This window comes from Rhopalosiphum maidis, chromosome 3 (genome assembly GCF_003676215.2).
Source record: "Rhopalosiphum maidis isolate BTI-1 chromosome 3, ASM367621v3, whole genome shotgun sequence".
Lineage (NCBI taxonomy): Eukaryota > Metazoa > Arthropoda > Insecta > Hemiptera > Aphididae > Rhopalosiphum > Rhopalosiphum maidis.
The window spans coordinates 27,531,008-27,549,666 of NC_040879.1; the positions used below are offsets into that span (position 1 = coordinate 27,531,008).

Below are 18,659 nucleotides of genomic sequence, written 5' to 3' on the forward strand. Positions count from 1 at the left end.
AATAATAATAATATTTATTGTCATTTCTTAGTAATACAAATTAGTTTTATTATTTACAATGATACAATATTTCAATACAAAATATTGAAATTAGTATCAAGACTAAAATATTAAAATAAATATAAAAAAGGTTAATCTTCAGGATCTATGATGGCTTGTGAAGGAAACGAGAGTTCGTGGTGTAATTTAAATATTCAACTATACATTTCAAATTATCAAAATTATCAATAAGAAAAGTACCATATGATATATACCCCAATATATACTTAACATAAGTAAAAGTATAAATATTATTTTGCATTCGGTATATTATTAATGAAGTTATATGTACTCAGTTTTTCCACATGGTTCGATGTTTCGAGGAAGAAAAAAACGTATTAAAAACATAAACAATATCAGTACTTATTTAAGCAAAAAAAGAATATTGTTAATTAGAGTGTACACGCCGTTTTATTTTCTCTTTTATCGTATTTAAAAAAAATACAATTAATGAAAAAGATGAAAACTAACGACGACACTATGAGAAACACGCTAGACACACGTTCTATTTATTCAGTGTTAAATAATAATGGTAAGCATGATGAGAAACCGATTTGGTGATTTGAACATACCAAAAACAAATGTCATTTTTATCAATTAATTATATTGAATTATTATTACAACATTTTTCATAGTAGTACAAAAGTAGCAGTTATATTAACTGTATAATAAAATTAATTTGTTTTAAAAATTGTAATAGGTCTTATTAACATTTAAAACTATCAGTTTGGAATTCCTTTATTTATTTTTTATTTTTTAAATATATACCGTTCGTGTGGCAGAAATTGTCCTATTCTTTTGATAGCAATATTAACCGAATACCTGTAGTAAGTAGTAACATACAGTATAAGCTGAACAAAAAATCCGAAAATCGGGCTATAACTTCGCACACCAATTCAACTCAAAACGTATAGTTTTGAAAAAAATCGATTAGTTTAAAACTAAAATATTATAAAGAATTTGTTTCTAATGTATTTTAAATTAAATTCTCTCTGAAATCCTTAAGTTATAAAATATATTGATGATTATTTAAATACACATTACACAAAAATCAAACTTAACGTAAGATTTCCACAAATTGAAATACAATAATAATGCATTTTGACTTTCATATGATTACTGAATTAGTTAAAAAAACGTAATACAATTATATCATAAAGTAAATAATATGGCTATTTTGCTTTGAAAAGTTGTTTAAAATTAAAAAATTATATCCTGAATTCAGTAAATATCTCAAAATGTATCGATATGTTGTGTTTTGTTGTAAAAGTGAGTGATTCGTTATTGAACTTATTCAATATCGATGAACAAACGCGCACACGATAATATTTCGAGTCTAGAAAAGTGGCAGAAACCGAATGTCAGGCGCCGTCCAGACGTCGTTGTGACCTACAAGACTGCAGGAAGAATCAGGTGTGTGAGGTCGGTGCAGCGACAATGAGGTGCAGTCACCGATGCGATTTACCAACCCATAGCACACTATACAATCGCCATGGGGGTAACACTTAAAATCGGGGTTGTTCCCAGAAATCGCAATATCTGAACACACGCAGCGCTTTTCATGTTTTTCTTTATGTAATAAATTATACACCATCGCAGACCTATAGCTAAAACGTATAATATCAAAAGACTTGTGATTATTATTCTTGTATAATCGTATTACTCCTATCCATCCTCAGATGAACGACGTACGTGCCTAACTCTTCGTGACTTGCATCTTCAGACGAACGGGACGATTTATATTATGTATAATATTATTATATTTTATATAAAGTAAAATATAATACATGTCACATTGTTACCACTTTGTTATGTATTTATATAAGAAATACAAAATTTATAACATATTACCTATTTTGTACAAGTAAGTTATTGTTCAAAACCGTAAAGGTAAGAATACGGATTATTGTTCGGTCGAAATTCTGATGGTTTTTTTTTATCGTTATTTCAATCGAATGCTACACGACTGTGTAATACGCGCAAAAACGTGTTCATGTTCGATTTTTATCGTATTATATTATATTATGAATTTTTGGTTCAGCCGGTACGATATTCGAGCGTTTAGCACGTACAGACCACAACCGAAAAAAAATAACATGCGAAAAAAACCAATGGCGATTCGACACAAGATGTATTATAAATAAGTTGATTTCCGAATTTACATCGGTCGAGTATATTTTATTTTATTTGGAAATCATTCGAATCAAACTATCAAAACAAATCAAAAACCCCACTGAAAGAAGTTCTACCCACAGAAAAGTCACTTGTTTTTTTAATGTTTGATTTTAGTTGATATTGTGATTAACTAAAGACAATTTAAATAAATTGGGAATTATTTTTTTTATCGACTGTAAATTTGATTTTTAAAGGTATACTTAGGTAATAGCTAATTTACTAGATTTTTTTTTTTTAATCTACACATCAAGCAATTTATAAATAAACGTTGTTTTTGATAAATACGGGCTAGGCTTAAGTACAGTAATACATAAGTAAACAACTGATAAGTAAGTAGAAGTGAAATAGAACTGAATAAAATTAAGAAAAGAAAGATGGGCGAACGTAAGCAAAGCGGTAAATTTGATTATTCGAACTATAATCAGTAATGTACAGGGAATATAATATGTAAATAGTTATAGGTAGGAAGCAAAAAAAAAAAAAAAATTAATTGAAGTGATATACTTCTCTGAGAACTGTCAATAAATGTCTTCATTGTATTAACAATTGGGTTATAAAATGAAATTTATTAAAAGGTCCATTTAATAAAACGTGTATTTAAAATCAATATTCAACTTCAAAAGTTTTTACATTTTAATTTTTTTAACAAACATTGTTTAATTAACCACAAAATTCAAATAAAGGCGGTGAAAACTAATATCACTCGCATCAGCTTTACCGAGGAATTTTTTTGACTAAGTTACCAATCATTTACCGGTTAATAAATACAGTAGTATTAAGTATAATATATTAATAATAAATATTATTATTAGTTGACGCAACGAAATATAAAAAAATAACAGAACGCAGAATTAAATTAACCAATTATCGATTCACTACGTTAGTCAATACAATTATAATACTTAAAGCAAATACGCGCACATCGCGGGTTTAAATATGTATATTTAAAATTGGTATATATTATATTGCATTTTTATCATAATCTATGATAGTTTTTCTTAATTCATCGACTTTGAAATTCACCCCAAGTATATAGAACATCCATCATACAAAATAGTTATAAATAATTTATAATCAATAAAATTGTAATAATATTCGAAGCTATAAATCGGTAATCGGTTACATTGAAATATTACGATTTAATGTTTAATAGCAATTCCAATGAGAATTGTAATGTTAACGACATTGTCTAAGCGATCGACAAGACAATAAAATAATATTATTATTAATGCGTGGTCGAGTGCGTAGTTAAATTAATCATTAGCGAAACACACATATTAGACCATTCTGGAGTAACTTTAAATAATATAATAATAAGTATTATAATAGTATTAATAGAATATACTTTTACGTATTACGGACAGGTAATTTATAAGCAAATACTGCGCCCACTGCTTACATTGTCCTATTTGGGACAAATGTACACAAACTCACTTGAATAAATTGCAAACATTTTAAAATATAACCTTAAGAATAACAGTATAACACTATAATAAATGATGATCTATAGTTAGCAAGAAAACTAAATATACACAAAGACTGAAAAACCTCGAAATTCCTAAACTCAAAGATTTCGTTATATATGTATACTTGGCTGAAAGTTTCTTGAAGTCAATTCTTAAGAAGTCAACGGGTTCAATGCACTATCGTCTCGACGGTGTTGAAGTGGTGGTGGTGGTCCTAACCACTCTAACGCCGTCCAAGACGAGGACGTCCTCATGACTTAATTATTTACTGTTACAACGTATAGTGTTTTTCGAGCTAAGCATTCCTTTGTTACTTCTCCTATCACAATTTAATATGTAATATTCTTTATCGTAGATACAGACGATTAATAAGGTATTTTTTAGTTTTCGTTAACTGGGTTATAAACAGCGTTTACAGGTCGGTTTTCTACTGCAGTACCGTTCGGTAGATTTAAAAATTTAACCATTATAACATACCTGGTATATACTATAATATATAATATGGTATAATGGTAAATGGGTATATAATATTATATTATGTATTTATGTACTATCTAGCCCAAACCACACGCATAAATGACAAAACCGTTATTTGGCGACCACCACTATTTGCCGCTATCGACGCAGACTATTCGCTCTGGGTCAACTGGCCGACTGCGTGTCGTACACCGTCGGAACGACGATGAACCGATTCCTCGAACGATTTCTTTACCAGATATATAATAACAATAGTAATAATAGCAATACAACATTATATTATTATTATACTGAGCAGTCCGGCCGTCCGGGTGAACGAACCAACGGTATACGAACGATGATTATATTCTGATGTCGATTTATATATATTTGATATAATATATTATCGTGTGCACACACATTAATAATAATAATGGAACGAATATGACATAGTATGGTTAATAATATGTCATTTAGACGCGTTCTCTGGACCGTGATTATTTAATACATGATTTTTTTCATGGCGAATTCGCACGGTCGCGTTGAAACACCATAAGCGAGTAGCGACGACGTGCATGTCGTCGACCGATTCGACCAAAAGAAGAAAATATGATAACATTTTTTTTGAAAAAAAATTGTACAAAAATACAAGACACAATGGATGGACACCACTCGCCATTATTATTATATTATTATTGTTGTTATTATTATTATACTATCGAAATCCGATCGACACACTAGTCCTTACAACATACCTACCAAACAGTACTCCCAACGTCTCAACAGATTTGGAAGGATGATACGTGAAAAAAACATACATTCAAAACGATTTCAATACGAATTCGTACGTGCGTTTCAGCATTGTAATAACGGTAATTTGAAACTATATAAAACAATTAATAATATTAGGTATTAGTAATCACTGAACGAAAAAATAATTAATAACACGGTATTGTAAAAAAAAAAATTATTTAAAAGTAATTTTTAAACCCAACAAGAAATTACTAAATGAAAATAGAACATGATAATGTATAATAGTTATAAATAAATATTATATCTTATATACAGCACGTTTCCTTGTTTTATTCATTTTAAATATTGCAACAAGAAATATTTCTGTCTATATAATGACTTCAGATGAATATGGCGTTTTCAGGATGAGATAAGGAATACTGCGGCAAGCGGTAAGTACATACTTTTTGTCGATTTTCAAACGTTGACCTTCTTTTCATTATATCACTTACGAAATACAAAAACCATTTTTTTCAATGGTAAGACGTATTTTTAACATCCGATTTGGATAGGCCGAATTTTAAGTCATTTGACTGTTTAATCATGGCTCTAATTGAACATAGTACGAATTAAAGTTAAAAGAAAAATACGCAAAATTAATTGAAATTTTAAAAATGATATATATTATTATGAGTTATATTGATATTATTTTAAAAATTAATAAAATATTTATTATTTATTTTGTGATATTAATAAACAATAATTAATAAATTAATAAACAAGATCTAAACTAAAACACAAATTAGGAATACAGCATCCTATTAATTAATTTTTTTTTAAGTGAGACAGATACATATATTATTTTTTGTTATTTAAGGTTAGGAAGTTAAGGAGTTATAACACATTTAGCTAATGTCTCTAAATTTAAGACCATTTGTCGGGACAACTAGATATAATTCTGAAATACAGCCCCTTTGCCTAGCCACTCAAGCATAAAATATTATATGAATTGATATAATAATATTAAACTACTTTCGTTATAAGGTGATAGATAACTACGCGTTTGTTCGTATATTAATAATCTCTGATGTTTTTATTTTGCGCGAGTGCCAGATTTATTATGCAAGGGTTTGGAATTTGAAAAATAAATAATAAAAAAAAATCTAATAAGAAAGGAAAAGCTGTATAAATGGGGGTTTATTATTGTTGTTTAAGAACTGGTTTTGACTGTATTAATTTAATAAGTCCCAAAAAATACCATTAAGATGATTCATTGCGTTTTAAGGCTACATAAGCTCTGCAGTTAATTTAAATATCAAGTTTTTATGACAAGAAAACGTCTAATTCAAAAATTTATTGATCAACTGATAATGATACAATAAATGTCATATATTTGAATAAAAATATAAAACAATTAGCAACAAAATTAGCATAGTTACATAGTAAAAATAAAATCAAACGTCATGAAAATCTAACTATATGTGAACTAATGAAAACAATGCCTACATATATAACCTAGTATATAAGTATATTATAAGTTTATATTATGCAAGGCATATAAATCTATTTCGATTATCAGTACCTGTTGTACCTTGCGTTTAGATTTTAAATCGTGTACTATTATTAAATTTAATAATATTATAATTTATATTGTGTAATGAACGTTTAAAGATAAACCAAATTCAAGTGCAACATAATTATTATTCTTACACAAAAATACAACTTATGACAACGGCTATAAGTAAAACTTATCAGTTCTAAATCAGCACATTATTATCTTATAATATTATAATATAATAAACGCATTTAAATGAAAAAAAAAATAAAACAAAAATACTAACGGCATGAAGTATAATATTATTCTTTTATGCATTTTTATAGATAACTTTAAAAAAAATAGTACAACACAGAGAAAATCGTAAACAGAATAAAAAAAAAATCGTACTTGGATTTTACATTAAATCAAATGAAAGGGGCGTAAACAATGTCGAGAAATAACTAATAAGTCATTTATAAGTGCAGTTATTTTTTTTTTTAATAAAATGGTAATATTAATATTATATGCGCTTTAAAATACTATAATAAGTTGAAGTGGTGTATTATATACTGCGTGTGTCATATGTGAACCATTTAGTCTCGCCTCCGTTAGTTATGCTCAACATTTTATAGGTCAATTTGAGCCTCGGGACAAAAGAAGCAAATAATAATAATATATTTTGGACAACCCGTGGCCTCCGCGGTAGGTCATTGACGTACATTGACACACGCCGAGTAATTAATACAATATGATAAACACGCGCAAAACTTTAGTATACTTTCCGTGTGTAGTATGTATATGGCACAAAGAAAAGTCATTTATTTCCTGCAAGTCCCATTAACCTAAAAAAGATCTCTGATTGAATTTAGAACAATAAGTTACTTTTTCATGGACTATAATGCAACGATGGACATCATTAATATGACAATAACATTTAAAGAAAAAACCAAGACAGATTAGTCACATCGAAATAAACGCTCTATTTTGATAAGTAGATGCCTAGTTTTTTATAATTATTACGCCGATATAAATATACATAAAAAATCGATCTTTAATCACAGTATAATCGTAGAAAATTTCAAAAACTATTGTTCTATATAGTATCGCGGTAAACTAAACAGTGACGTTCGTTGGACCCCAACAACTTGGAGCTACTATTATAGAAACAAGAAAAGCAATTACATTGAACTGTATATTATCACAGGAAGAAAACGATCATAAACAACTACGAGTATATAATAAATAATAATGTATTAATAGCATAGCAAACCAAATGGCGAGAACGTACAAACGCGCGCACACGAGCATAAAGTTTTGAGTTATTATCATAAAACAATATGACGATATATTGAAGACATGGGAATCATCGTTGTATATTAATATTCCTATGAAAAAGTATTTAACCAATCAAACAAATTAGTGGTTTCGCATAATACTCCACTGTTCAATCGGCAAGGTTGTGGGAACGATAAGTTGCATATTTTTACACGTGTCAAACTGGTTTGGCCGATACACCTAGATAACCGGAAGTGCAACGACACCATACACAACAAGAATAAAATGTAATTTTCTTCCAGTCGATTACAAGAAACAAAAATATGTATACGGCAAACCCCCTTTTCTATTGCAGGAATACCTATTGTTTATAATAGTAATGTGGTTTTATTAATCGCAGTACTAAACCGAGATCGGAACACTACTGAACGAGAAAATTGATCGGGGTTACATCTCCTCCTAGACGTAACTAGTTCTTTCAATCTCCAAGGGGGGACGTAAAACTTGACTAAAATTATTTCTTACGAAATTACCTTTATTTATTTATATTAGTTATTTTCATAAAATAATAATTTTAATGATAATTTGAGTAATGAAATCAAAGCTGAATATTTATACAACGTATAATATAATTTATTTCGATATTATATAAAATAACTAATAAGACTTGTCTCGCTTCATACGATTCCTAATCCGCGTTTATTTTTCCTACACAACGATCTACGGATTATACACCGATTTATGGTCTAAACATGTTTCGTGTGTGCAAATAAAACACAGTCAAAGTATTTGGTTAATTTTATTTTTGTTGGTGGGGAGACGACCAAAGTCAACCCAGGAGCCGAATTCGGTTGGTGGACATCGACGAGAAAAGACGAAACAAGGCCATCTACAATTTCAGCGCGTCGTCGACCGTAACGGCTGAAAACCGTGTGCCGATGTCATATTGCGCTGCGCCGCACACAATATACAAATACGACACGGCGGCGGTTATCTGTACCTACCAGCCGGGGTCGTAGGGAAATCGTGAGCGGCGTCCGAGGAGGGGTAGGGAGCAAAGAGGCTTTTCCTCCGTCGGCGGCAGCTTCAACGCGCGGCAAATGGGGAGGGGGAGGTATTCTTTGCACGACCGTCCATTATAACGCACAAATAGCGCAACAACAACAACAACAACTATTACTATTACTATCAATACTATTACCACTACTATTCCTAGTTGCTTACACTCGCACGCACGCGCAGAATATTAACAACCGGCAGTGGCGGACACGCAAGTGTAGTGCCCGTGGTACTGAACTTGGCGGACCGGTGCCATTGACCGGCGACGGTTTCAAGGTTCCGCCGCCGCCGCCGCCGCCGTTGTTCTTCGGTCGCCGCATCAGCAGGTTGGCTACTACCACCACCGCCGCCGCCACCGTCCGACTATGACTATAATAATAATAATATTATTATTATATTATAGTATAACCGCCGAGCAAGAGTGTAGTAACCGGCCGCCGCCGCCGTCAACGGACCATAAGAAACGCGTTAAATATAATAATATTATTTTTTTCTCTCCGAAAAGAAAAAAAATTAATATTTTTTTTTTCGACGGTAGCGACCAAACTCCCCCCCCCCCCGTCGACCGACACGGTCTTTTTTACCCGTCCGCGTTTTATACACGGTTGAACCCACCGCCGATGCGCCTCGAGTAGTATTTCGTTACACCTCGCGTAGTCGGTCGTCGTCGGTGCAACAGGTGTAACGGCGGCGGGGGCGATGCGCGCCTATTGTGCGAGCGTCGTCGATATTATTATTGTTACAGTAGGCATAATATTATTAAAACGATGTTGTGTGTGTGTATGATAATATCATGGTCGGCGGTAGAACGTTACTTGAGTTAAAAGGGGAGGGGAGAGCAGTAGAAAAAAAACAAAACAAAAAACACCGATTTTCACGACTTGTGACGGCGTTTTAAAATTTTACAATTTTCAAAATTAAAATGTAAAAAGAAACCTCACGAGGGTCATTAGATGATATTATTATTTTTAAAATTAATGATAAGTCAATTTATTCTAATATTAAGAATAACAAAATTTCATTTAAACTTTAAATTTACCTTTATACGTTAGTAAAACAGAGACCAACACACGAGCAACTGAAAATTTACGAACCGGATTGTTACTAGTTTTTTTATATACATAAACACAAGTTAATATTAATTAAAATTTACTCGTTATTGAATTGAAAGAGTGGAATATAACTGTTAAAGCAAGTTATATGAATTTAAAAAATTACTGATTAAGTATTTATTAACTCGTTATAAAATAAAAATTTGAAAAAAATCACTATACTTCGATGATTAATAAATTTGCCCTAATATTTATTAACTATAAAATATAAACTGTAATAAAAATCTGATACATAGGTTTGCTGCATTACCCATATGTTCGACGGATACAGTATATAAAAGAACAATAATTGTTTTCTTTTTAAAAATGAATTTTCCAAGTAATATTACACATTTAGACGTACGCTCACACACAATATGATAATAAGATAATTTTTTATATTTATTGTGTGCGTTCGTATACATAGTCGTTTATTTGTGCAACGAAGAAAACACCGTTACGGCTACGAGATTATTACACAAATATTATAAAAATTGTTTATAGTATTATAATAATATTATGCGCGCGTCATACCATACGGGTATACCGTATGTTGTATTACAATAATATAATAATTATTACGATAGGTAACCTTGTGAAGGCGAGACGCGGTGCAAACACGTGGTATTAGTATTGAAAGTTTCGTATCATTTGTATCCGATATTATCATAACGCCGCGGAAATGATATTTCTTCGGAACGGCCAAAAATTTAACAGTAGAATAATGTAAAAAACTATATAATAGTTATCTATGTATTGCCAAACCTATTGGAGTTAATATATTATATATTAATCCAATGGCGTGACATGCATAATAAGCAAGGTAAGCGTTGATTACAATTTCAGTTAAAAAACGTTTGGATATATTTTTAAATGACCAAATAAAATTTAATTTAAGGTATGATCTAATGTAAAATTATATATTATTACGTTTTTTGGTGGTATTATAGGCACTATTATTTTTATTTATCAGTAATTTTAAAATAACATCGTTGATTTCGGGCGTTTCGGCCGTCGGAAGATAACAAACCGAAAATATCTAGTAAAATATCTCCTGAACCTCCAGTACATGAATACTCAGGTCAACAATATATTGCCTATAAAATATATGAGAAATATAAAGTGTGTTGTGTGTAAACGATTTCAATTCTCTTTCCTATTTTATACATGAGAGTTTGAGACTATTATAGTTTAAAATGCACGGGAATAGTATAAGGGACGGTGGTACCGTCACATATGAGCGACTTTCAAATGTATTATATGTATTACAATAAATCGTGGTTTTAATCGACTTCATTATATTTACTCCATTGCGTTGATACAAAATTATCATCAACCATCGCCATTCATTGACTTCCAAGTTCAAACTATATTACTCAATACCTGATATTATTTAGTAATAATAATCAATTATTTAAATAATTGTGTATAATATTTATATTTATAATTCTTTTATAATTAGCAATGATCATAATAAAGATGTTAATTTTACCATTAATGAGAGATAAACAAGAAAGAACAACATTATAATTAGTTTCTATACATAGATTCGTGTGTTGTGCGAAAGCAGTAGTTATAATTTTTAGTGATTACTTACACCATGGACGACCAAAGCCATAACGTTACAATATATTAAAGACTTTTCATATGCGTATACTATTATTTATTTATATATCTGAAATAAAAAGAAAATGAACATGTTTTTTTATGTTCAAACACATTTGCCAATAACGAAATGATTAATATAATTTTACAAAACGCTAAATAAATGTAAATAATTAAGCACACACAAATAAAATAATAAAAAATATTAAATTATATTTGTGTATATTTTTTTTTGCACAAAGAATAATTTAATTTGTGTTAAATAATAATAAAAACCACATGATTAATTTCCAAAATTAATATAATATTAAAAGCGTATTTATATACGCTATATATTTTTCATATATGTAAAAATAAAAAAATAAAATAAAATAAATGTTATTTATATATACTAGTATACATAAAATGACAACTATCTTAATCAAGTATACCTAAACAAAAAAACAAAAAATACTCAGCATCCTGTCCACGAAATTATAAAATAAATGTAGCATTTGGATTTTGGATTTGAGAAGTTTGGCTCTTTATTAAAATACTTATAAAAATTTGGGAGTGGATTAAATAATTTATCAGCTTTTAATCAATAATTTTAAATTATCCGACTCAGTTTCGTGCAATTAAAAAATACGAAAAATAGTTCTTAATTGCTTAGGATTTGTCAACAAAGACATGGCTCTTTACTAATGCGACAAGCCGACAAATATCCTAACTTATATTTGTACAATATTTATTTCAATTTAATGTTGTTTTTTTACTATTTTATAAATCATCTATTCATCTACTAATGTAAATTTATTCTTGAAATAGTGTGCTATTTTGAATCTGTAAATAGACATTTTTTTTTTTTTTTGAAACTGCATGTTAGCGGTTTTGACGAACTGTTATAATTGTGTGTATTAATTTACATATAATAAAAAAAGTAATTTTAGTAAAAAAAACCTTTAAAATAAGAGGAAATAAACGCACTATGTATTTTTCCCACACATCTAAGTCTAAACAAGTATCAGATGAAATAATTATCTATAAGCCCACGCACATTTATGAATATGGGTTATGCGACTCACTAGCACCGAGGAAAAAATGATAATGAATAGAAAACTTGTGGGTTCAAACTCCTCCTTTTTCTGTCTTCAGGAATAACAATGGAAAAGATTGGGCCATTACGATTTAAATAATTGCACCGAATTGAATAAGAATAAGAACATTTCCTATTAAGCCGTATACTTTATTTAAAAAAAAAAATTAAGTTAGGTACAAATAAGTATTAGGCTTGGCGCTTGAGAATTCAAGAAAACTAAACCACGCGAATCAAATTTATAAAATATAAAATACATTTTATATAATATTTTTTACAAATTCAAAAATTGTAGAAAAAACAATAAAACATAATATACCTAGTATTCTTTACTTCATACTTTGGTTTGTAAATTAAAAATCAAAAATCGAAATACACTCATTGACCACGTAGTTACCTTGGAATAGAGAACGGGCTTTTCGTTTTACACATTTGTCAAGAGCGCAAAAAATTACATGCCTAAATCCATCAAGGTCTAACTCTTCAATTTCATCCTTGTTTTCAAATAAAATATCAAGTAATCACGTTTTCAAGTCACGTAATTTCTCTCCCACCTACTGACGAAATGAAATATAAGTCCGAAGATCGCGTTAAAAACCATGTTGAATTTAAATTTTATAAAATTATCCAAAGCAATGGGTATATTATAAACCCATACCCTAGGTACTAATATGTAGTACACAAAAAATATATAACAAAAATAGAAATTATTAATATTTTTTAGATGCTTATTATGTATAAGTTAATATTAGTATAACAATTATTTTATTGATATAAACTATGATCAACAGGACAACAGGATAGTTAACATGCGTAACATAATATTTAATAAATATATTATTATGTAGGTTTGTTATAAGTAGCGTATGTACGATGCGCGAATTGTCATGTATCGGGTCAGGGTTCATGGTTTTATATTGAATTCACGTCATCGTTTATTTTATTGAAATTGTGAAACGTGAGTCATAAAGCACTTGAGAAACTTGTAGTAACTGGTTATAAATGTATAAATGAATCGTTACTACTTTTGTACAAAATTATTAGACAAATAATAATTTATATTATAATAATGATTTAACAAAAACAAGTAGGTACCTAATGATTAGAGAGCATAGACAAATAATATGGACTATAGCATTTACATACTTTTTTTGTTGTTTATTTTAAAGTATGCTAATTAAGATAAAAATACATTTCATGGTACTACACATTGAACAGACATTTTTTGCAAATATTCCAAGATTCGTTTCATTAGAGCGTTCATTAGTAAAAATATGCTTTTAATGACATTTAGATGCTAGTTAAGCGGGTATAATCATTATAATTTGATTTCAATTACAATTATTTATTTTTATAAATTATGTGTGCTTTATACTTTTTACATCATGAATACATAAAGGTTAAGTATATGAATTGAATTTATAGAAAATAAACAACGAAATAAAATATTCTATTTTATTTGTGACTTAATTCCTTCTCAGAATACATGAATTCAGTTCTAATAAAAGCACATCCGAATTACTCAAGGGGTGAATATTGAAGAAAATATTTTCTCAGTACTAGAAAATTACTGTAAAATAAAATAAATATTGAAGGGTCAGGGACTCAATTGCTGAGTTTGAGAAAAAAATAACGACGTGATTGAATTATTTTTTATAATAGTCTTTAACAAAATAAAAAAAATAAGTGATTTACTAATATTATATAATATAATATAGTTATATATAACAGATTTTTTTGTAATATATTAATTAAATTCTCTCATAGAGCTGAGTATATTGAATACCCTACACTACGACCGTACACCTACATATTATATAGATACAATACACATAATATTATATGTACCTAAATATGATATACAAATGACGAATGAATTTAGTGTTTAAAAGCATTTTACTCGATTTTAGAACCAAAGAATTCAAAATATTGAATCTTTCCAATTAACTTGAATTTGTTGTTTGAATTACATTACTTCGAACATTATTGTGTATTTTTAATTTATTAAGATTTTTTAATATAGTATAGGCGTAAGGTAATGTCTTAACATTCGAACCTAAATAAAATATTGAACTTCAACTTTAAAATATTCAATAAATTGACGGGGCCATTGATTATCTGATCGATATCAAATGGCTAATGTTTTATAAAATTCATTCTAGTGATGGGTAAATAAAATATCCAGTCAACTAAATTCAACGCGTTAGTAATAAGATGTAATAACCGGTAATTTTGTAGTGATTTGGGTAAAAATATTTTTCATGTATAATAATTTGAAGTAGATACAAGGCCAAAACAAAGAGGGCAACAAACTCGTTATATTTTTTGAATTTTAAATTTGAACTTCTTTTTATTAATATTTATTTAATATCAAAAATCATAAATAAATGTAATTAAATAGGCGGTCATACTATTTATACTATTAGATAACATTTTAAATTAAAATAAAACGTAGTAAAATAACAAAATAACAAAATATCATAATGCCAAAATATGACAACTAAAATACCTTACATATTATACTGCGTGATTAAACTGATAAGAGATGTATCTTAAAAATTAATCATAACAAATCGTAATAGATATTCCTTTATGAAATATTATGAAGACCTTGCCAAAAAAGTAGCACAAAATAGATTGCATTGTGACAACTAACGAGTCTAATTCTGATGAGATAATAATTTAAAAATAATAATTAAAACGTAATTAGCATTTAATATTGTAAATGTGGCAAATACGAACTCGAGTGGATATACCGATTTAAAAATGTAAAATTGTGATTACCTATTACTTTATATTTGTCGATTGCATCACACAAATAGTATTTAAATTAGAAAGAAAAATATAACTAAATAGCTATTAAGGAATGATTATTAAGTCAAATAATATAATTTAGTCTAATTAATAATAGATCATTTTCGTTTTATACGAATCGTTTATGACAATGAAACAAAAATAAATACATCACTACATTCAAGTTTTCCAGAAATGTAAGAAAACTAGTCACCCAAATTTTCACTAATACAGGGAACAAATAAGTCATTAAATAAGACATTTCATTATTCTCAAAATTTAAATTTATTAAAATAAAATTCTTTAATGGAAATTTTGTAATAAAAAGATACAAATATTATTTTTATTGATGTTAAATATTGTTATATTGTTATACACAATTATATAACACTTTATAATTAAATATCATTTACATCTTAATTTCTTTAAAAAAAACATGATCAGATATCCTCTAATATTTTATATTTTTGTGTAGGTACACATTTATTATTTTACGATCGATAAATTTTAGTAGTAACCAGATAACTGCAAAATTGTAATTTATAATAAATATACTGTTGATTGGTTTTATCACACGTTTTACTAATATATCAGATAGGTACATTATTATTATTTTTAACTCAAAAATAATTTCAGATGTGCTAATTTTTTTAAAGCATTAACATAAAAATATTTATGATATGAATATTTTTTACTAAGGTAACAGAGTTGAATACATTTTTTTCCTAATTTATTCTAGTGTATATGAACAAATTAATTGATTTTAAGGTTCATACATTAATTCAATATTTAATCATAGCATTCTTTGTTTTTTTTTAATATCAATACTAATAATATTTTTTAGTAAATATACCTGTATAATATATAAAATAAAAGTAGCTAACGTTTACACGAATATAATAATCTATATTAAATATCTTTTCAACGTTTCTTATAATCGTAAATAAACATTAAGTGTAGACAAATATACATTACACATATTTATTATTTAAATATTATAAATTGTTAAATCGGCTTTTAATTCTATTTCATATGCGTACAAAACAATCTTTAACAATTTAAAATTTGTTTTTATTGTTTAAAATATCTTTAATACTAATGCAATTAGTTAAATAAACACGAATATTGTCGAAGTTTGTATTCGTATATTATAGGTACCTACTTAATAATTACGCCAGTCATCTAAAAAAAATAAGGAGGATAAAAATGTTACATATTCATAATTGTTTTCTTAAAAATAAAAGTTAAAATGGAAAATAGTATTAACTAAATAATGATAATAATTAGATACCAGATTGAATACGGATACACCATTTAAAAAAATACGGGAGACTCACTCCCGTTCCGGTATCGTATCCGCAACGGTCTCTGTATACAATTTTTAACATAATATACTCAAAACATTTTATAATACCACCCCAGTTAATTTACATCACAAAAGGCATTTTCGCAAAATGGATATGTAAGAACGGCAGTCGGTATAAAACAAAAATTAAAAATACAATTTCGCAGAGTACGTTATTAAAATTAATATTATTCGAATAACTCGTCATGCAGCATAAGTTACAACGTACTAACGCGAAAATAATATTATATATTAGTCGTTGGATATTTATAAGTAAGGTACCTCCTTGTTTAAATAGACATACGATTATTACTAGCATCGTCGGAAGTAGTACCTGTAGCTATTAATCAATTCTCTATTTTACGTTAAAACGATGCGTTGCAATAATAATGATAATAATAACGAGATTGCTTTCAATGAGAATATTCGCGCGACATGACACATACGTAACCAGTTTTAACTTGGGGAAATCCGAATCGATGCGATACGAGCTTGTCGTATGAGCTGTCAATGATAATGTAAAATTGTCAACCCATAATTGCAATTTATGTCGGAAGCCGCAATTAAATTTAGATCGATTATCTTGGTTCGGTGTGCGCGTGGCCGTCGTGCATCAATCCAGCCGCACAACAAACAATGGTGCGATTATTATAAAAACGTTAGGATTAAGGTCGAAAATCATCTTTGTAGAGACGATGACGTAGTTTCGGGACAGACGAGGCCGAATCTAAAGGCCAACGTTTAAGGACCGCCTAGCGGGCACACAAAAACATGACCCCAGGGCATTTCCCGGTTCTATTTCCGGTGTCGAAGATTATAAAATATCGTTCGGTTGTAAGCAATTATTGTACATACGTATTATAATCATTACAAAACACAAAAAAAACGTTGCCGAACTATTTATTGCTAAGTAACGACTACTACTAGAACTTGCTTACTTGCTAATTACTTTAGTATATTTTATAAAGGTACTTACTAGTTACCAAACTATCTACTACTACTTAGTACCTACTATAATTCAATATGTTACTCTGCGGTCGACATTACTCACCTCCTCGCTAACGTTTCTAGGCAAATGCTTGACTTGCAGCTGTCTGTCCTTGTGAAATTTGATTTTGGCATCTTGCACTTTCCGTTTAATCTCTTCTTCCGGTTCTTCTTCCCAAAATCGTTCGGTAGATGCAGTTGCCTGCAGTACTTGGTGGTTGCCGGAGATTCCGACGCCGGCACCAGCACTGTTCCAAAACGCCTTTGGATCGTTGAGCTTGTACTTGAAACACGGGTGTCCCTCGACGGTGAACACCGATTTGGCGGTTTCCGTCGTCATCGTGTGGTACAACACGAACCGGTCACCACAGATATGTTTTGCGCGTCGTTTGAAAAAAACGTGTGACTTAACGGTTTTTTATTTTTTTGATCGCCTTCGTCGTAGTTGCAGTACGTAATGGTTAGGCGATTGACGCGAACGTGGTTGAAAAGAATCAGTCGTTTAAACGTTCGAAAAATATTTATTATAACAATAATTTTACTGTATCGAAACGGTCGTCTTCATCGGTCGTCGTCGTCGTCGTCGTCGTCGGTGTTATAATATTCTCGAGTTGGCGACGGTACCGGACGACGTTCGAGAGCGCCAAGACGAGTGACAATGAAATACCTGGCCGGTTGCGGCGGCGCGGTGTCGGAGAGGAGGTGAACCGGGCCACGCACGCGCAGTACCCCACGCCGCACATTTCACGTGTATGTGTGCGTGCGAGAACGTGTAAATCTGTACGTGTGTACGAGTGACTGTGTGTTGCGTGCGCACGAGTTTGTAAATGTGTGTGCGCGCGCGCGCGTGTGTATGGTTATGTGCCGCCGCCGTTCGGCGCGCGCACTCCGAACGCACATGTTCGGCGGCCGGTGAAGACGGCATAGCGACGACGCCGGACAACGACGACGCGGCCGCTGGTAGCGCGGCGGTGGCAAACGGAACGTGTGACACGATGACGACAACGGCAGGGCAGCGTACGGA

The 18,659-nt window shown here is 29.9% G+C and overlaps 1 protein-coding gene across 2 annotated transcripts in view; it reads right to left on the minus strand.

Moving 5' to 3' along the window:
* The window catches only part of LOC113556305 (ribonucleoprotein PTB-binding 2-like), a 30,476-nt gene extending 12,194 nt beyond the window's left edge, over nucleotides 1-18,282 (minus strand). For both annotated transcript variants that reach the window (XM_026961163.1, XM_026961162.1), the window contains exon 1: nucleotides 17,700-18,282. In XM_026961163.1, the coding sequence (XP_026816964.1) occupies nucleotides 17,700-17,975 (276 nt within the window). In that variant the 5' untranslated portion in view covers nucleotides 17,976-18,282. The remainder of the gene's footprint in view (nucleotides 1-17,699) is intronic.
* Between the last annotated feature and the right edge of the window lie 377 nt (nucleotides 18,283-18,659).